Here is a 21474-nt window from a genome sequence, read left to right on the forward strand (position 1 = left end):
AAGGAAAAGTCTATAAACAGTTATTAACCACGTAGATCTGGGAAAGCCAACGCTTATCCTTGGGCCTGAGATACAAGAAACAGATCAGCTATTGGGGATCTGCTGGGTACTTATGTCATGGACTGGCCACTGTTGGAGACAGGATGCTGGGCTCAATGGATCTTGGTCTGACCCAGCATGACACAGCTTATATTCTTATGATATGTGACTGGGGAAGAGGTAAAGGTTAAACTCAAGAATAAAACTAAGGAAGTCTTTTGTCAAAGACGTTGATGGGTGTACGGAACAGCCTCCTTGTGGAGGCAAAAACGATATTGAAATGTAGAAAGACACGAAACAGGCAGAGTACTTCCTTGATGATGGAAAAACAGGACTGAAGTCAGAGATCAAGTAAGGCCGGCAGTATTATTGCAGGTCTGAAAGATGGAACACTAGATAGTCCTCGAGGATTTTATCTGCTGTAAGATTTTATGTTCCTATAGCACATTTTTGAGTGAATTTTCAAAGCCTTACACGGGGTTTGTCTGCATAAAATCGGCATCTACACAAGTGAATATTCAGGCGGCCGTCAGTTTACATGCACTTCTGCTGCCGTGTGGAAACATAAGCACAAGGGAAGAGGATATTTCAAGGGCATTGGAAGAACGTTCTTGGGTATGGCCACAAAGTATGCACACCCTCGCATGTTTTATATCCGGACTACGCGCGTGCTTTTCTACCTGCTAATCACGTCGCAGAAATTAAAGTTGACTTCTCTTTTCATCTGCAGTTTTTGGGTGGGTCTAGGCCACGTGCGCCTAAAGTTACGCCTGTATTTTATAAACTGCGTGGCGAGAGCTGAGTTATGCACAATACTGACGTTATCCTTGTTAAGTCTAAAACCTTGCCAGGTCTGAGAATGTTGTAGCCCCATGTTCAGTTGGCCCTAAATGCCTTCCGGGCAATGATGGCCGACTGGATTGCGTTAGGCACGATGCTCTTCTGTCTTTTCCGATAAAGACTATTTTTCTTCATTTAGGGATGAATTTTTAAAAGTTTTTTGTGAGTAGAACTGGAAGTTATGGGCCTGATTTTAAAAAGCATTTACTTGAGTAAAAACCAGATTTACTGGAGTAAATTCACTTTACTTGAGTAAGTGGGTTTTTGAAAATTGCTACAATATATGCCATTGACTTGTCTATAGGATTTACTCACATAAGTGCACTTTACTTGAGTAAATGGCTTTTGAAAATTGCTACAATAGTAGCTACATTTACGCATGTAACTCCTTTTGAAAATTACCCCCTATGTGTGTACATAACAGGTTTGCAAAAGTCTGAAGTTTGCAAGAGCAGGGCCCAAGCTATCTAAAGACACTATTGGCTAAGCCTGCAAGAAATCTTAGGTCAGCAGGGTAAGATTTATTGAAGCTTGCAACTCTGTCTCAGATCAGCTTAGTGGTTACGCAGCCTGCTTTTTAGATGTGGAATAAGGTGCCTTTGGAAATATGGAAAGTGAATGACTATTTGAAGTTTTGCAGGCCTGGCTCTTTATGGATGCTTTTGACAGAAAATAAATGGTGTGGGAGATAGTGGGGACCTGACAACGAGATCAGTAGGATGTCTGAATGGTTTGGGGATTAAGAAATTGGTTTTTAGAGGTGGGTTGGGAGATATGGGATAGGGAATTATGTTTATTATTTTTATTTTTTTGATTACATTTTCTTAATTTTTTAAATTTTTATTGTTTTATTATGATGATTATATTTTATGTAGGTTTTATTATTGTAAACCACTTGGAGATTTTTAATATCAGACGGTATACCAAACTGAATGGCTAAATAATGAAATAATAGTGATAATGGGGAAAAAAAAGGGGTGGTTTAGGGGTGTTGCAGGGTGGGATTCAGAAATACATGCACAGGTTGCTCTTTTATAAGAGGTATACAGACGCGTACCTTACTGAACCTGTTTGGATGCTTTTACCCTGCTAACTGAAATTGCACTGGGCTTCTGCCTGCAGTTCTGGGTGAAGTGGTGGGAATTTAGGGTGCCATGCTGGGGGGATCTAGGTGATACAATTTTGTAACTTGTCATTTTGGCACTGGCTATGTATTTCTTTTATGTTTTTATCAAGGCTTACACCATATTGGTGATGACTTTTTATGTCATTTTTATGGATAACCCACCTAGAATGGTGGATGGATGGGGAAATAAATATTACTTTCAGGGTGGAGATCCGCGCTGTTTTACAAACTGCGCAACTCCCGCTGCGCGGCATGCAAAATGCTGCCGTAGCTTTACAGGGGCCGACTTGCCGCGTGCAGGTGCTGATCCACGCAGGCTGTCGATTACTGGGCTCCCAAGGAGCAAACAGATGGGAATGCTAAAACGGTTTGATAAAAGGAGTAAGGAGTCGCTGGACTGGAAAAGAAGATGAAGGGCCTGATTTACTAAGCTCCCATAGATATGACATGGATAAAAAAAAAAAAAGCCTTTGAAATAACCCCAGCAAACAGATGTCAAGCGACAGGATCTGAGGTTAAGCATTTGAGTTGCAAAGCCTCGCTCCTCTGAATGCAAAGCATTCCAATGATGTCCTTATCTACTCTAAGCGGTCATTTTTACCAGACTACAGAGGAAGGATGATTTCATTCTTTCTAATGCACGTCATTGACAGAACTTACAGACCTGCTCCTTTGAGGGGGGATCTGCATTTTAGTTTATATTTGTTAATTATTTTCTGTAAAGCCTCTTTCTCCATGTTTAATTTTCTCTGTTTGTGCATTGGTCATTCTGTCAGTCGCGCTCTTAAAAACCGGATTTGTGCTGCCTTTTCGAGTCATCGACTGATCGATTTTAGTTTCCTTAGGGCCTCACTTTCATCATCTCCACAACCTTAACTGAACACACAAGACAATAAAAAGGCTTTATTCGTGGGCCGCATACTGCAGATGGCAGATTGCCCGGCCTCGGTGCACGTGAACGCACGTGTGCTGTGTATCAGCGCGCACAGGTTTACCCACCGGGGAAGAGAGGCATTCCCAGGGGTGGGGGGGAGGTATCCATGTGCATCGGGCCCATGTGCTAGGTGTAGTAATAAGAATGCGATATGGGGGTGCTGTGTTCTGTAGCATGAGTTTGGCTTCAAATCACGCGAGCTATGCAGCCTTTCTTGTATTCAAAAACCATTCAAGCTGTAGCTCTTTCAATGCACTGCTTCTAAGGTTAGGCAGAGGTGTTCACTGCACTCAAAGAGAATGCCCTGCTTTTGACTTCTTTAGCTTTTGCTGTGACCCGAGCAATTCTCTGCCAAAGTGAAGGATGTTGTCCCAAATTCTCGCTGTCCTGCCTGGGTTATTTCACAGTCAACCAAAAAAATGTGCACAATAGCGCAGCCTCCCGAGTTTGTACTCGGTGGCCTAGGGTTGAGAACCAGTCCACAGGCTCCTGCTATGCCCAAAATGCCATCGTTGAAATGAATACATGAAAGAGAAGTCAGTGCTCCTTGATGCATCCAGGAGTACGAGCCCATGGCCCAACCTTCCCTAAAATGAGAGAGGATTCCAGGGAGCAACCTCCGGGTACGTCCTCTGGCCTGCAATCTCTGCAGTTTGCAGCAACAATGTCTTAGTTGTAGGAAACTGACTGGAGGTGGATCACCAGAGTCTAGAACTGTTTAATAATTTTTACTGCCTGGGAAAGGAGCTCAGACCTATTTCGGTGGGTCTTTCGCCTGACCGATGTTCTCCGCATTTCTCCTTCTAGGCAGCGAGTCCCTGAAGCCAGAGCAGCAGCACCCTTTGCCATCCTACAGCGAGTACAAGCACAACAACTCCGTCAAAATGTACCAGACCAACTATTTTTCAAGCAAGTGCACGGAGACCCCAGACAGCGATGCTCAGAGCTTCAAACTTAACCTTGGATCCGAGATGGAAAGCCTGGGAGGAAAATGTGAGCCAAATCAGCACACATTCTGCGACGGGCCCCTGAAACCCAGGACGGCCTACAGGTGAGCTTGATCGCTGTAATTCGACGGCAGCAGCCTGGGCTGTTGTCTGCTGCGCCTCAGTTCCTGTATGTGAAAATCTTGGATGACAGCGATCTCTGGTATTTTACCACACGATTTATAAAAAGCCAGCAGCTGATAGACAATAAGTAAACAACGAACTGTCCACCGGCCTCACATCCCTAAAGTTTTCCAGCTCATCACATCAGTAACTTGAAAGGCGTACAGTCCAATGGATTAATGTGTTCCAAACTTTGCAAAGGCAAGTTTGCAGACTAAAATGGCTGTTGGCGCACATTATTAAATGGGAAATAGTGCTCTATTTGCCTATTTAGCTTGCAAAGTTTTACTTCTTGGTAAAGATTTTTTTTTTAATGCATTTTAGTATTCTGAAGAATTGTAATGGCAAATTGAAGCAAAGCAACTCATTAGTTATGAATACGCAAAAATACTTAGCAAATGCTATTGCTCAAGGAGGTGCAGTTAAACGTTTTGTGATAACGTCTGCAGAAAATCTACGGATGCTATTTTGCTGCTGGGCTCAAATGCATATAGTGCATGCTATTTATTAGATAACTTGCAAACCTGTGCGATATTTAGTGCATTAGCATCATAGTAACCTGCCCAGGAAGTAACATACATGGAGGCTAAGCGAGGAGGAATTCATACTGTAGAACTCTTCTTAATGACAAATTAAGGAATGATGTGCTATCGAGGGGCACTCTGAAGCTCTTCTGTTGCCTTTGCAGGATCAGCATCCGAGCGTTCACCCAGCTTTTTGGCGAGGACCTGAAGGAATTTCATGAGCCACTGTTTTCGGACACATTTTTCTCTTTGCCCATCACCACTGAGGCAGGTGAGTGCATCCTCACGTCACCCGCGGGTGCGGTCCCCAAGCTGAATCCACAGTAGGGATGCATTGTCGGTTTAAAACACACAGAAAGAGACTGACAATATTTGTTATGTCGTTTTGTGTCATTTGTCATCTGCAACACCATAAAAAATAAATAAATAATAATTTGCGGCATTTTGGTGCCTGCTAAAGCATTTCAACTCGTGCTAGTCACAAAATTTAGCAAAAAAAAGTGTGCGTGCTGCAAACACACAGCACGCGCTACAGCGAACGAAAATAAAATTGATGCACACAGGAAAATGAAGAAATGTAAATGTCATGAATCTGAAACGAAATGGCACGAAACATTGTTTCCCATGCACACCCTTACTCTACAGAGGGCGATGGCAGCTCCTCGCGCCCCGGTCATAACAGCAATTCCCAAACCTACTTAACAGGCAATAGCGGTCAATGAAGGACTCTCAGAGCTGGGCCTGGAGCACATTACTGCTGCATCCCTTTACAGATCTACAGAAAGCACATCAGGTACCACCGTGCTGCTTTCTTTCAGCTCATTCAGCTCACAAGATGATTGGAATTAATTAGATTTGAAACACATTTTCTCTTCCTTAAATTCATTTTCTCCTGCTCCTCTCTCTCTCTCTCATCTCAGCCTTCAAGCTTTCATCTTCTTGTTCTCCTTGAACAGGCCGTAGTTTCCCAGAAGTCACAGGGAATTATCGCATTTCGATAGCAATTGACTTTCTCTTAATCACCGCAAAAAGCTAAGCACAAGCGACAAGATTTGGCCACTCCCCAGCTTCCAAAGCCACTCCGGGGCTCTCTACAGAGGCAAGGTTCAGAATCCCTGCTTCAGGGTAAAGGGGGCAGCTACGTCTCGGCTGCGGCTGCTTCCCCCCTCGCTGCTTACCACAGGGGCAAAACACTTGCGTTCTTTTCCCCCTGCTCTTTCCATGGGTGGATTTTCTATGGACAATAACGCGAATGAACACTTGAAAATAGAATAGTTGGACACCGCACGTGCTCTCGGCCATACTATGATTTTCAGACACATCCAGTTATTCACAAAGGGGCGGATTTTAAAAGATTTACGTGCGTAGCGGGGGCCACGCTCGCCGTTCCTTAAAGCCCCGGGACGCGTGTAAGTCCCAGGGCTTGAAAAAATGGGCGGGGCCGAGGCGGGGGCTTGGCCAGAGGCCTCTGCAAGGCCGCTGGGCCGGGAGATCACACGCCAGCAGTTGGCCGGTGCGCGCTCGTTATAAAGTCGAGCGTACATTTGTGGGCGCCGGGTAGCACGCACAAATGTAGGCCGCCCGCGTAGGGTTTTAAAATCTGCCCCATAGATCGCTGTGTACTATTGGAAATGGTTTTAGGATGCTCAACTCCACGTGGGGAAGTGGCAAAAAAATGTAAGGGGTTAATTAACAAAAGGTTTCTGCCATTGAAATCGGCATTGAATTGGGTTTAATAGCGTGCACACGCATCTGTGCTATTTTGGAAACATCGCAGGTACGCAGACTTGCAGTGCTGTTCACAGACATTAACAGGGGGCAGTGCAGGGTTCGGATCTTCGCACACGAGTCGCTGTTTTGTAACCGGTATAGGCCGTGCACGTTACTGAACTTGTCCATACACTTTTATTCCTGCTAATTAAGTCACGGAAGTGAAATTGCACAAGTCTGCTGTCTGCGGTTTTTGGGTAGGACGGCTGGGTTACGTGGCGGGGGAGAGGGGGAACTGGGGGAGCTGTTGATTCTCAGTACTCGCACGCGTAATTTCGTAAGCAGAGTACGCACCCTCTTATATAATTCCCGCCTCTGCATATAACTCAGGATTCTAATGTGCACCCGTTACAATTAATACATGCGTAAAAATGTATTTTTATAAAATGGGTAGAGAAAGTAGGCATTTCCCTGCATTACAACTGTGCGCGCACGCTTTCGGTGCAGAGTCACGCGGCATTATATAAAAATGTACGGCTCCTGCCAGAGTTTATGGGATGCCGCCAGAACTTTAGGCCGGCGTGCTGTTGAAAGTGACCCTCCCTTCGTTTCCGGGTCTCCCTGATAAAACAGCGGGGGATACTGGCTGACAGGAGGCAATCAAATCACGAAGAGGGGAGTTACTTATTGGGGGAGCCACAGTGAATAAACTACAGAACTCGGGTCATGTTTGAGAAATGGGTCCCAGCAGACTGGGGTGCGTGGCGGAGCTGAAATAAAAAGCAACTCTCCTTCAACCCATATCGAGGAGAAACGTTCTTATTAAGCTCGACAGAAGCCCCAAGGCGTTCACTGAGGCGTTGAGAACAGATGAATTTTTCTTTTGAAATTAAATGTTTGGCAACCTCGCCAACCTTCCCAGCATTATCCACGGCTCTTTTAAAACTCCAGCGCTGGCTTTACCTGATGACGTCTTTCTTGCTTTCTCTTCTTGCAGAGCCTCTGTTTGGCGTAATCGAGGGCGCGAGTGCTGGTTTATTCCTCATCCTGATGCTGATTGCCATCACGGCTCTGTTCGTCTGCAGGCGCAAAGTGAGAGGAGCGTGAGTGTCTTTCCTGTCCCTTCTGCCACAAGCAGAGGCGTTTATTTTTATTCTATTTTTTAAAAACGTATAGTCCGCCTACCCACGGTTCTAAGTAGATTACACAGCACACACTCAGAAATATCTCACAACTTCACCCGTCAAAGCACATCCACAGCATGGCCAGCAATGTCAGAGGCGAAATCCCCTGTCAGGAAACAACGAATGGAGCGTTCCCCTGCAGTTGATGCCTCAATTGACTTCCACAATCAATAACGGCGGTGTTTCTGTTTTGTTCTTTTTTTTTTTTTTGTCCCCAGTTGTACATTCGTGACTCAATTAACAAATCAGATAGCCAGGCAGGAGTTCTAGTATCTGATTAGGTCCCGGATTCTCTGCAGGCTGTCGATTATTTTTTAAGTCACCACCTAAGAACGAGGTAAAGACGTTGCAGTAGGCGAGCTGTCAAAAACCACACAGGTCCCTTGGTCCCTGTAGGTCAGGAGAAGGGGGCTTACATGGTATCGAAAGCTCACAACCTCTGCCGACTCTGCATCTGATGACAACCAGTCAACTAATGCAATCAGTTAATCGCGTAGGGGGGGGGTCACTTTTAAAGGGAACTCTGCACGTCAAACACTGCTTTATGCTCACCAGCGGCCTTTTCTAAAATCGCCTGCCCTACGTGCGGGTAAACTTACATGTGTGTGTCGTGTTCACCCGTGAGTTTCCCCTGCAGTAAGCGGCGGCGTTCCAGGAGGAATTTCCAGGCGTACTTTCCAAAGTACGCAGAACCTGTCAGGAAGACGTCCGCACGCACCCTGCAGCAGCTGCAACTTGTGTGGGGCAGATCCCAGGGGGATAATTTTCACAGTTGGTCTCAAGCCCCTAGGTCCACTTTGAAAACCAGTGTAACATAGCCACGTTTTTACTGGATGTTTGGCTAATATAGGGAGAGTAATTTCCAATCTAAATGAGAATATTTTCTGAACAGAAAATTTTAAAATTCAGTCTCTCTCGTTACATCCAGACTGAGAAATGTGTAGCCATATTACAATCTGCACTAAACCTTCTTGCAAATGTGTTTGTAATGCAGTTAATTTCAATTTCAAACCCATTTAAGGGAAAGTTTAAGAGAGCTTCATAGGTGGAAGGATACAGTGATATGTGAGTCTTAATATCCAAAAAATAGACAGTTGTCAAATCTATACACGGATTCTTCAGCGTCCTGCAAGTCCACAGATATATCTAGTGTATACGTTATTGCTCTTTTCCATCGATGTCACCGAGTGATGTCATCTACAGATATCCATATTATTTATTTATTTATTTATGTATTTATTTATGGTTTTTTATATACCGAAGTATAGCATTTTGCCTTCACTCCGGTTTACAGGATAACAACGTAATACATACAAATAACTTATAACTGTATTTAACATTCATAGAGTATAACCTTATTTAACATATTAAATGAGAAATTTATATGAAAGAGGTAATCGACACGAGGAGTAAATATATGATATTCATTAATTATTATGTGGAACGAATAGCAATCTGAGCGGTAGAGGGTTGATGTAGGATATGGGTAAGAGTAGGAGCTCGGGGCATGTTAGGTGCTACAGGTAAAGACTTGAGAAAGGTTGGAAGAGGATGAGGGCAGAGTGGGGGAGGTGAGAGGGGGGTGGGGGGAGAGGGGCGATGAGACAGTGTTTAATAGAAAGGGATGTATATGCTGTATACCGAGGGCCTACTGATGAATCACAGCAGCGGTTTCTTAAGAGAGTTTTTAAAATATCCCTGGTGTACTCTCAAGCCACCCAGACTGAAAATAAGAGCAATATTTCTACAAGTCAGCAACAGGAAACTCATATTATTAATAGTGAACATTTTTCCAGAATTTATAAATAGAAAAAGCTAATGCTAATTCCTAGGAAACAATTCTAAGTTTTATCTGCCTCCGTATCACTCCACGGTGACACTTCATCTTCAGTACTGTGTGCAGTTCTGGTCACCACATCTCAAGAAAGATATAGAAGAATTAGAAAAGGTACAGAGAAGGGCGACCAAAATGATAAAGGGATGAAATGATTCCCCTATGAGGAAAGGCTAAAGAGGTTAGGACTCTTCAGCCTAGGGGAGATATGACAGGTCTATAAAATAATGAATGAAGTGGAACGGGTAAACGTGAATCAGTTAACACTTTCAAAAACTACAAAGATTAAGATTAGGAGACATGCAATGAAGTTATTAGGTGATACATTCAAGACACATAGGAGAAAATATTATTTTACTCAACGCATAATTAAACTCTGGAATTTATTGCTGGAGGATGTGCTGAAAGATGTTAGTGAAACAGAGTTTAAAAAAGATTTAGACAAGTTCCTGGAGGTAAAGTCCATAAACTATTATTAAGATGGACTTATGGTTTTATTAGTTTTTTATATACTGTCACATCAGTTGGGACCTTCACAACAGTTTACAATTATGTAAGGCAAGAAATACAATAAATATAATAAAATAGTAATAGACTTGGGCAAGAAATACAATAAATATAATAAAATAGTAATAGACTTGGGGAAATCCTGGGATAAGCAGCTTGGAATCTGTCGACCTCTTGGGATCCTGCCAGGTACTTGTGACCTGGATAGGTCACTGTTGAAAAGATGATACTGGACTTGATGGACTTTTGGTCTAACCCAATATGGCAAGTCTTCTGTTTTTATGAAATGAAGACAGAACTCACCTGAATGTATATTATTGATTCAGACTTGGAATTTAATGATAATAATAATTTAAGGCAGTAATGTAATAGAAATAAATGTGATTTACATTTGTAGTAGTGGGCAGGACAGACCCTCAGTCAGACTGAGCATTCGACGGGAGAGACCATCCTCTGTGCATCTCAACTTGGGCCACAAAAGGTAACACACTCTGTTTTCAATCTGATCTGCTAATAACCTATAAACATCTGTACTAAATGGGTATTTATTAATATTTTTACAAAAGCAGGGTCAGGTTTTGAGTTTAGGATACATCTAGTAGCCCTTCAGAAATGATAAGTCGTAGTAGGGTGCAAAAGGGATTTAGGTTTTGTGTGTTTGTACTGGGAAGGGATTCAGATTGTGTGTGTGTGTGTGTGTGTGAGATGGCAACGGGCTCAATTTCACCCATTTTTGTTCACCCATATGACTTACCATTATTACCAGAAACATTCTGAGGAAAATTGTTCTTGGTAATAAATGGAATTTTACTAAAACTCGCCAATTACTCTCTGCTCTAAATACTGCACCATATCTTGCCAGACATGACCCCAGGCCATGCCCATGATTAAAATGTTCAGTACTGCTATTGATATACCACATGCATACACAGCAGTAACTGTGAGGAAAAGAGAGACTTACGATGAAGGATGCAAATCGTGGTGGTACGCATAGACTGAGGAAGGATTCTTGGGCTTCCTGTACCTTTATGAAAATGCACGTTGGGTGGAGAGCGCCTACCAGAATTCGATAGAACGGCATTTAAAGACACACCAGGAAACTGTTTCCTATTGTCATTAATAAACATTTTAGGTGGCATTTTGTTTGCTATCTAGTGTTTTCTAACAGATTTATTTCTTTTCATTTCTATTTTACAGTAACCGGAAAATGTCTAGGTAAGAATTACCCATTCACTTAATGAGCTCCCTCTGACAGTACTGTAGATAAAATGCTGTCATCGGTGTTAACACAGTCAAATTTATTTATATATAATATATTTTTTTACTTCTTTGCATATGTAGTCCAATTAAAACCAGCCAATTTGAAGTGCACTTCACCAAACTTCAAGCAGACTCCAACTATCTCCTGTCTGAGGAGTACGAGGTAGGGCGCCCCAAAACCATTTCACTTTCATGAACCTCGTTCCTGTCCACTCCATCCTGCTGCATCCTTTCCTAGGCATGTTCCTCACATGAATTTGTTTGGCTTTTCAGGATCTTAAGGACGTGGGTCGACACCAATCATACGACACAGCACTTTTACCGGAGAACAGAGGGAAAAATCGATACAACAACATATTGCCATGTGAGTTCTAGGCTTGGAAATGTAATATTTTACCCCTGTTCTTTTTCAAACACATGGGAAAGTCCTTATCAGCAGAAAGGTGTGCTTAGAAGTCGGGTGCTTTGTCGAAGTGGTGTTGCATTGCCCTGGTCACTCTGGCACCAGCTAGGCCTTCTGAGCTGCTGTTGTACCTCATGTTAGAGCTGGCTTAAGCAATGCCCATCTTGGCCTCTGAACGCTACAATTACTCAAGTTCCTAGAGCTTTTACATGATGGGCAGTCTGACACGGAATTTATTTTTCTCTGTTGAGTGGCTTCTTAACACGTCGGGCTCCATCCACCTCATCTCAACACACAGAAGAGAAGGGGGTCTGGCATGAGCAGAACTAAAGACGTTTCAAAATAACGCCAACTAAATACAAAGAGCTACCCAGGAAAGCTATGAACCGGCATTGCAAGTCATTTAAATGTGAAATTTCAGGTGAAAGTGATTGAGCACTCCTGTGGGTAATTCTTTTGAATCCATTTCTTTTCCTAGATGACTCAACAAGGGTAAAGCTTTCCAATGTGGACGATGACCCTTGCTCAGACTACATTAATGCTAGTTATATACCTGTAAGTTGAGAAAGGCTTTGTTTGCATTCATCTCTCCCAATAATAATCAGAATACATCCTCACTGCTTTTTCACATACTGCTAAAATTACACCATAAACTTAGCTAAGTTCTGCTGGGATCCAGTGAATGAGCAGCACAAGGCCATAGAGGCAAAAGTAGGTAAAGGAGTTCCCTGCCTGTGAATAACTTCAGTCTTTACCAAAGCTGCATGCACAGTGAAAGTTACATTGCTTACATTCGTTTTTTTACACCGAAAAAAAGCGTTGTTTCGTTTTTTTGAGTAGAGTTGACTATGGTAGCGACCGATCTAATTAGCACAGGAGCCATAAGCAACCGAACAGGGCAGCATGGGATCTGAGGGCCAGTGTAACTAGAGAGGTGCAATCACAGAGGGCTAAGGATGGTTTTCACAGGTCTGAATGCTCAAGGGGAGGACGCGGGAAGCACAGCCAACTCTGCAGATCAGACCGAGCTCCTGAGATTGGATTTCGCTCCAAGAGAGAGCGGCCTCCCATTCATTCCAGTAAAATGGGTAAACACACCCAAATTCAGCAGTGTGCCCATCTGGTAACGCGCAGCCTTAGACATTTCAGGTACTGCTTGGACTTCCGCTACTGAGATAAAAACCAGCAAAGAAAAAAACCAGAAATGTTAAAATAATACTAAGAGGTTTGCATCAAGATCTTGAAACTTCTCTAAATTCCCCTGATTTCTGGTTCCCTCTGCCTTCTCATTTCATGAGCTGCTGCCCTAACCCTCATCACTCAAGGTCTCTTAAGTATGTGTGAAGCGTTTGCCTTATTAATTCTAATAACGTGATAATGTTGGATTTTCCAGGGTAACAATTTTCGGAGGGAATACATTGCTACCCAGGGCCCGCTGCCTGGCACCAAAGATGACTTCTGGAAGATGGCATGGGAGCAGAACGTCCATAACATTGTCATGGTGACCCAGTGCGTGGAGAAAGGACGGGTGAGGGGCCAGGCCAGCTGCTCTTTTCTCCACTTGTGCCCCTGGGAGTGTGGAATATGATGCAGTATTAATCGGAGGGCAGAGCTGGTACTCTCAGCTGTCAGATTAAAGATAAGGTCCGTACTAAAGCTGTGCTACTTCCCACCATCAGGAAAAGATGATGGAAGGCGACGCCAGCTCATCCAGTTTGTACCTACCACATGCAGTACCACTCAACCTGCGGCCTCCCTCCCTCGGCGTCTGTCCCATACATGTTTGGATTCTATCATGATTCTGACCCCCTACCACCTCAGCTGGTAGTCAATTCTAGGTGTCCACCACCCTCTCAGGGTAGTATTTTCTCTCATTCCATAGGAGGAGCCCTGGTCTTCCAGCTTCTCATATACTTGGCTGTTAAACAGAGGATGATTTGACGCAGAAGGTCACTTCACTACACGTTCATGGTTAGGCTGCCTTGTTTTAAAAAAGATTCCAAAAACCACACCAAAAAATTCCCCAGTATAGATATTTAATACTTTTTGAAAACATGTATGTAGGACCTTCATGAGCACAGCTTGGAGATATAGACAAGCCGTATTTCCCTCAAGTCCACTTTTACTTTATTTATTGATTTATCAAAACTTTTTACTTTTGTTTCATTTTTCTTAAAAACAGTCACAGTCCACGAAGGTCCCTGCCCGGGTCACATATAAATCTGCCTTGTTTGAACACGTTAGTCAGAGCAAAAAATCAAACACATTTATCTTCGATGTCCGCTCACAACCCCCCACATGGCCATGTTTCGATCGCAAATTTGCTTCAGGGGGTTACTCTTCAGATTTAATCGCCGCTCGTATTTTTCCATCACTCCATTTGCTTCCCAGAATTCTCCACTGCTCTTGACAACCGCTTAGAAAGACCTTTAAACATGGCGTCAATCCACCTTCCTCTTATACGCATAACCAGCGTGATGTCATAAACATTAGATCAGGGAATACCAATTAATTATTTCGTTAAGTCCTTCTGGGTGCACCGATCTCAAATTAAAGATCCAGAATTGTTCACGCCTGTTTAGAAATGATTGAATATCACCACCCCGGGATGGAACATTAATTGCCTCCAAAATAGTCCAACGAAAATCTCTAAATTGATATTTTTTATCTATGCAGTGCGGCACCACTCCACCAGCTGCTGGTGGAACATAAGAGCTGTATAAAAACTTCAAAATTGACAGCTCCTTTGGTGCCGCACTGCATAGATAAAAAACATCAATTTAGAGATTTTTGTTGGACTATTTTGGAGGCAATTAATGTTCCATCCCGGGCTGGTGATATTCAATCATTTCTAAACAGGCGTGAACAATTCTGGATTTTTAATTTGAGATCGGTGCACCCAGAAGGACTTAACGAAATAATTAATTGGTATTCCCTGATCTAATGTTTATGACATCATCACGCTGGTTATGCGTATAAGAGGAAGGTGGATTGACGCCATGTTTAAAGGTCTTTCTAAGCGGTTGTCAAAAGCAGTGGAGAATTCTGGGAAGCAAATGGAGTGATGGAAAAATACGAGCGGCGATTAAATCTGAAGTGTAACCCCCTGAAGCAGATTTGCGATCGAAACATGGCCATGTGGGGGTAGTGAGCGGACATCGAAGATAAGTGTGTTTGATTTTTTTGCTCTGATGAACGTGTTCAAACAAGACAGATTTATATGTGACCCGGGCAGGGACCTTCGTGGACTGTGACTGTTTTTAAGAAAAATAAGAAAAACGAAACAAAAGTAAAAAGTTTTGATAAATCAATAAATAAAGTAAAAGTGGACTTGAGGGAAATACGGCTTGTCTATATTTCCAAGCTGTGCTCAAGAAGGTCCTACATACATATTTTCAAAAAGTATTAAATATCTATACTGGGGAATTTTTTTGTGTGGTTTTTGGAATCTTCGTGATTTCCTCAGATTTCTGAGATATAGGGGCTTTTTGTTGTAATCTTGTGATCGTATATTGTTTTAAAAAAGTTCATAGCACTCCATATACACACACACTTGCACGAGAACTGCATACCTGCTTTTTTTTATTTTACCTTGTCACTCGCTATTCACCAAAGACATAGGAGTCATCAGCAGGGAGACAGGCAGCAAGGTTTGGCTAAAGATTAGAAACAGTAATTCTTCTTCAGCCGATGTACCTGGCTGGCACTTTGTTAAAATACTGCACCATCCTGCGTCCCCAAAAGAATGGCTAGGAAATAATTGGGTGCAAGCTTCTAGCACAGGCAGTGATACAAAGGTGGGATTTCTGCATGTCCATCTGACTGGCAGATCCCACGTCGCTCTCACTGTTAAAGAAAAGTACGTCTCTGCTTTTCTTTCCCCTGTAGGTGAAATGTGACCATTACTGGCCCTTTGACCAGGATTCCTTGTACTACGGCGACCTCATTGTTCAGATGCTGTCAGAGTCTGTGCTCCCAGAGTGGACAATACGAGAATTTAAAATCTGCAGTGTAAGATACAGCTCTCTCTCTCTCTCTCTCTGTTATCCCTTCAAGACTGGGAATGGCTCAGGCTCCGTGACAGGAACGGACTCTGCTAATACTGAGTGTATTCCTCGTCACCAGTCTGGGGTTCGTTAGACTCCTTAGTTTTAGATACCCTGATTACAGCAACTTCTTGTCTTTGGCAGGAGGAGCAGCTTGACTCCACCAGACTTGTCCGTCACTTCCACTACACGGTGTGGCCAGACCATGGAGTGCCAGAAACCACACAATCCCTGATCCAGTTTGTGAGAACCGTGAGGGACTACATAAACCGAACGCCTGGCACTGGACCTACTATCGTACACTGCAGGTGACCCTGAAATGAGCTAAGCAGCAGAGATAAAGCCCACGAGGCCCCTCTACGTCTTGCCCATTTGCCCTCCCCACCCAGCAATGGCTTTATCTTCACTTCCTCACAAATAAGCAGCCTCTGCGCTTATCCCAGGCTCTCTTGCCTTCTGACACAGTGTGTGATGTGCCATGTATCTTGGAACCTCAGATTGTGACCCCCTTGGTTCTAAGCACAAAGGGACAGCAGAATGTCCCCAAACGCTCCAGAACCTGCACAGAGGTCACGTGAACGTTCACTAGGATTCCAGCTGACTGCTGGGATCCCTCGTGGATGCCGAGTGCCTCACTTCAGAACATCCTAACTTGCTTACTCCATTTTATGTCAATACAAAATCAATCGTATTCTTCAAAAGTAATATAAGAGCCCAGCCATGCCTAGGGTGCAACAGCTAATAGCCCTCTAGAACCTGAAGCCAATATTCCAAGCAATGTTAGCTATAAAGGCTTATCACGGCAGTGACTGGGGGAGGGGGAGGCAGAAACGGGGGAATAGCCCCTGGGAGTTGTGAACGCAGCCTCAGGGGGCCACAGTCCCAATAAAGCCTGGCTCTGATTGAGCCAGAAGCCAAAGGAAAACTACCGGGCTGCATTTTCCTAAGTGTCATAAATGTAATAAACTTGAATTAGTGCTGTAGTGTTAGAATATTGAACTGGTGTTGACTGAAAGCTAATTACTAAGTACTATCTCATGACCATCCACTGATGGAAGACTTTTTTTTTTTTTTTACATTTTGACCTAATTCATAACTTTAGCCACACTCTGAGCTTTCATGCAAACAGTTTTGTTCTCCTGGAAATGCAGAATATGGCAGGAGATAAGGACTGTAAGTCTTCCCACTTTACTGCCTGGCGCATGCTGTAAATGCCAGTTGATCTCCGACTGTCTGGCTGCCCCTTCATTTTTTTTCGCAACTTAAGGGGATCCTCCGTGCTTATCCCAAGATGTTTGAGTTCTGTTACTATTTTTGCCTTTGGACCCAAGGCTGTTCCGTGCAGGTGAAATCAAAGGCTCTGTGTTATATAAATCCTGATGGAGCTGCAGTGCTCTGTGAAGGTGCACGACCGGAGCAGTGTCTCCATCTCGGCACTTGAATAAGTCATACTTCGGTCACAGTTGTGTTGAGGCAGAGAGATGCTCTCAAGGTTTTGCGCTTCCTTTCAGATTGGTACGTGGTAAATTACAGTCCTCCCTATAAATCCCATCCCAGCCTCTCATCATGGCGAGATGCTACAGCCTGGAGGGTGCTCTCTTTAGAATAGGGTGCAGGTTAAGAACTGTTCAGCAGACCGAGGGTATTCAGACTGAGCTGGAACAGGTTTGGATTCAGTGGGTGTGAGCCTTGCGTTTGCTTTTTAGTGCTGGCGTGGGAAGGACGGGAACGTTCATTGCACTGGACCGAATCCTTCAGCAGCTGGACTCAAAAGACTCGGTGGACATTTACGGAGCAGTGCATGACCTCCGACTGCACCGCGTTCATATGGTTCAGACCGAGGTAAGTACGAAGCCTTTCTATTGTGGGTGTGTGCACTGCACCACCAGAAGTGTTCAAAGTCCAGCAGAAAATAAGAACTTTAAGATGGCTGGAGAAGCTGTAGATAAAATGTACTCAACTTAATATTTTTTTTCTGCCAGAGCTTCCTAGTTTCATGATGGTTTTGTCATCTGCTTTGTCAGCTTGGGCTCCTGGGATAGTTTAACTGTGATCTCTCCTGCACCGGCTTGCTTGCTCAGTGATGTGCACTGCCATGCAGAAGAACCTGGATCCGATTCCCAGTTTGGGTCTTCTACTAGCTGAGATGACTGAGACTGAGGCAGAGGCAGGATTCATGGCCCCTGGGAGGGAGTGGAAAGGAGTCATAGTCACTACTCACTGAGGACACCTGGTCCCACGATTCCAGGTCCAAGTAGGAGCCCAGGTGTATAGCCCCCAGCTGAGAGCGGTCAGTTAGGAGAGGGGGAAAAGCTTCAGGTAGTTGCTGTTGGTGCTAGATCCAGTCCTGGTTCCAGTTAAGCAGGAGGCCCAAAACCAAGGAGGAAGCTGCCTCATTACATCAGTAAATGCAGCTCTAATTGTAGGAAAGAGGACACAGAGCCCATTGCCAGGGCATGGGATACTCATGCTGTGGGATGCAATTCAGGGGGTCATTTGCAAATTTCCCGGGTGCTCTTTGTGTAGAAATAAAACCAAGTCCCAGCAGCTCTCCAAGCTAACTCAGAACCCTTTCAGTTTCGGACCGTGCGTTCCTCTCTTGCAGTGTCAGTACGTGTACCTCCACCAGTGCGTCCGAGACGTGCTGAGAGCCAGGAAGCTCCGCCACCAGCAAGAGAACCCTTTGTTTCCAATCTATGAAAATGTGAACCCGGAGTTCCACAGAGGTGAGAACGACCACCATCGCTGAGGACGCTGTCCAAAGACAGAGTTGGCCGCCATGCCTGATCTCCTCCACTCTTCTCGTTTGCAGAGGCAGCGTATGCAAGGCATTAGGAACACAACAGAGCCCTTCTCTTGGGACTGGATATACGGGGCTGTGTTTTATACCTGTCTGTATCTCAAGCACTGAAGAGGTGCCAGAGATTTCTATTTTATGCTGTGTATAATTTATTGTGTCTGCTGAATTTGGAAGAATTCATGTAATTTAAATGTAATAGATATCATTGTATATAATTGTTTTTTGGGGGGTGTTTTGTAAATATGCATTTTTTCCCCCACCATGTTGAATATGAAGCTTCAGATAGTCTTATTTGTCAGTGCTAAAGGTTCTATATAAGCTATTTTGAATCTGTTGTGACTGGGTGGTAGCTGCTGGAAGATTTTTTTAGATGGCACTTACTGATTCCAGGGAGAGCTCTTGGGCAATCTTTCAAAGGACGGGCTCCATGGACCTCTGGTCTTCTTTCAACCTAGCCCCACTGTGAACCATTCAGGGCCCATGGCTTGTGGCAGATAAGCCCCCTGTTTAGGTGCAGGTCTTCATTAGGATCTGCACTGCGGGTATAGGATTACAAATTTGCACTAAGGTTGCAGCTGGAAAGCTACCAGTTGCTTGCGATCTGACCAGAAAAAAAAAAATCACAATATATCCCTTTTCAGGATGGCAGGCACCTCTGAATACAAGCGAAAAGAACGGCCAAGCCTCAGGGCTGTAATAGGACTGGGCACGCCTGCCAGCCAATGCTGGTTCGAATGAACATGGAAAGAACATCCTCAGCTTTTGGTAGCACCTTGCCAACGGAGTCGATGAAGACAATGAGAACTGTGGAGTTGGCGAGCTGCGAGCTCCCCCATAAGTGTCTCAGAGAGTTAAAGAGCATTCAGAAGCAGGACCCACATAATGATGAAAAACGTTTTTCTCGTTCGCTGTGCGCTGCCATGCAAAAAGCCCGAGTTTGATTCTACGACTGGGTTTGCTTTTCCGCGAGTCAGCCAGAAGGCCCTGAAGGGATGGGGGCATGGGGGGCTCGTGGGCAGAGGGGGAAGCAGTCTCAGTCATATGGCAACCCAGTGGCCAGACTTAGGCCCCCACAGCAGCCCTGGTGCATGGGCCCCGAGTCGAGGACTGGCCGCCGCTGTGCCTGGGATGAGCGAGTTGGAAGGGGGAATAGGAAACAGTGGGAAAAATCTCGGGGTGGTCGCCAGTAAATCATTAATGGCAGCAGATCTCAGGCCCCAGCGCTGAGGGAGCTGGATGCACCGAGGAGGAGGAGGAGGAAACTGTCGGGTCAACAAAAAAAAAAATAAAGCGAGCGAGAAACCGCCAAAGCAGACCGCTTGCACAATTTTGACATGAGAGCATAGTTTGGGACAGCACGAGTAAAACCTTTTGCACCACCCTAAAAAAACCCCAAACAAAATCTGCCAAATTTAATAAACAGGCAAACCTCACAAAGCGCCATTCGGGCCATGGTTTAGCTTGCACAATTTAATCTGTTGGTGATTTTTTTTCCCCTGCCAAATCCTGATGGACAGTAAACCCCTGGGACATAAACCCTCATTTTGCAAAATGGTGCCAGGAACAGGGATGCAGGCTTGTCCAGACACTTAAATCCGACTCTTCCCTGCTTGATTGGTCAATTTATGATTTCTCAGCAAGGGCTTCCTCACTTGCCATTCATGTAGCATGGCTGCATCACAGCTGGACATGGCATTTGCCTCTGCCGCAACAGACTGAAAACATAGCGGCTATACTCGGCTCGTAAAACGATTCTTGGTTAATGTTTTAACTGAGGAAATGTAGCAATATCAATAGATCTGACCTCGTACAGCATCCAGAGTGGGACTGGATTGAGGCACTGATGCATGTGGTTTCAAACGAGATGATCCTACTTTGAATAAAAAAAGAAGTATTCCCAAATAGGACCTGTCACTGCACGTTTTTAAAGAACGAGCTGCGGTTATGAAAAAGACGTTAGAACTGTAGGCGTACCATGAAGAAGTAAGCACGTGCCTCTTACGCTCTGCTGCTAGACTTATTTATTTGGCTTTGCTGTGAATGGAAATTATTATTTTTAAATTGTCAAAATGTCTGACATCCATAAACCCGAGCTCTGGCCCTTCTCCTGTGACCAGCCGTTGAGCTCAAAAGCCTTTGTACTGCTGTGCATTCAAGACCCCTTTCTGACCAGCTGGATCTGAAAGCTTTTTTTTTAAAGACTGAAATGAACCAAGATACTGAGCCTAAAATGCGTCTAAATGGAACATGTGCACCGCAGAATCAAAACCGGATGTAGGGTTTGCATTTCGAGCCGTTTTTTCAATACGATCCATCGGGTCATGAACAGCGTGATGAAGCAGTTAATGTATTCCCCGAATCGGAGCAGGGGGGCCAATTTAAAAAGGGTGCGGTAAAGGGGTATTTACAGGATTTGTCTGAGATACGTAGCTCCTCTCATCCGTGTTCTTTTAACACAGGATGCAATTAATTCTGTTTGTTAAATCTGATAATTATTGCCCATGCACTTTTTTAAATTCCTGAATTTGGGTGAAATCAAGAGCATGGGTACAACTAGTTCCATCATTCCGGTTCTGACAAGCCCACTGGTCTCTTACCACTCAGAACAACTCCGCTGCAGTGGGAAAAAACTGATGTAACAAGAAAAACTGAGTGTGCCCACTGGAGGGACTGATTTGACTTTTCTAGTGCACAGTAACACAGTACATGAGGGCAGATAAAGACCAACTGGCCCATCCAGTCTGCCCGGCTCCAAGAGAGAACTGGACCAGCTGGCACTGTTTTACTTAGAACACTCTCTATATTTATACATGAGCATACTTTTGTGTATTTATAAATGAAATCTACAAAGCCAAATAGCTGTGATTATATTTTATGAATTGTATAAACTGTTCAATAATAAAATAATAGTTTATTAAGAACCTTGTGCTCTTCATCTCTGTATCTTGACTTCGATGCAGGTTTATCATGCCTGTGGGGATCCTTGTAATCACAAACGTTTCAAAGCATTTGCTGACGAAGGAACATAAACAACGAACCAGCAACAGCAACAAAAAAACATTTCACAAGTTAAGCAGTGTTCCAACTAAATCCCCAGTCAAGGAGGTTAATTCTGGTGATACTTTCATACAGTGTTTAATCTTTAATTTGATTTTTCA

At 44.0% G+C, this 21474-nt stretch overlaps 1 protein-coding gene across 2 annotated transcripts in view; it reads left to right on the forward strand.

Annotated features, from left to right (window-relative positions):
• PTPRB (protein tyrosine phosphatase receptor type B) overlaps positions 1–21237 on the forward strand; it is a 122385-nt gene extending 101148 nt beyond the window's left edge. For both annotated transcript variants that reach the window (XM_029597183.1, XM_029597184.1), the window contains 13 exons: positions 3747–3990; positions 4737–4843; positions 7280–7385; positions 10205–10288; positions 11005–11022; positions 11149–11230; positions 11341–11431; positions 11949–12025; positions 12864–12998; positions 15359–15481; positions 15661–15824; positions 17223–17358; positions 18122–21237. In XM_029597183.1, coding sequence (XP_029453043.1) covers positions 3747–3990; positions 4737–4843; positions 7280–7385; positions 10205–10288; positions 11005–11022; positions 11149–11230; positions 11341–11431; positions 11949–12025; positions 12864–12998; positions 15359–15481; positions 15661–15824; positions 17223–17358; positions 18122–18265 — 1511 coding nt within the window. In that variant the 3' untranslated portion in view covers positions 18266–21237. The remainder of the gene's footprint in view (positions 1–3746; positions 3991–4736; positions 4844–7279; positions 7386–10204; positions 10289–11004; positions 11023–11148; positions 11231–11340; positions 11432–11948; positions 12026–12863; positions 12999–15358; positions 15482–15660; positions 15825–17222; positions 17359–18121) is intronic.
• Positions 21238–21474: the final 237 nt, after the last annotated feature.

The sequence above is a fragment of the Rhinatrema bivittatum genome, chromosome 4, assembly GCF_901001135.1.
Source record: "Rhinatrema bivittatum chromosome 4, aRhiBiv1.1, whole genome shotgun sequence".
Classification (NCBI taxonomy): domain Eukaryota; kingdom Metazoa; phylum Chordata; class Amphibia; order Gymnophiona; family Rhinatrematidae; genus Rhinatrema; species Rhinatrema bivittatum.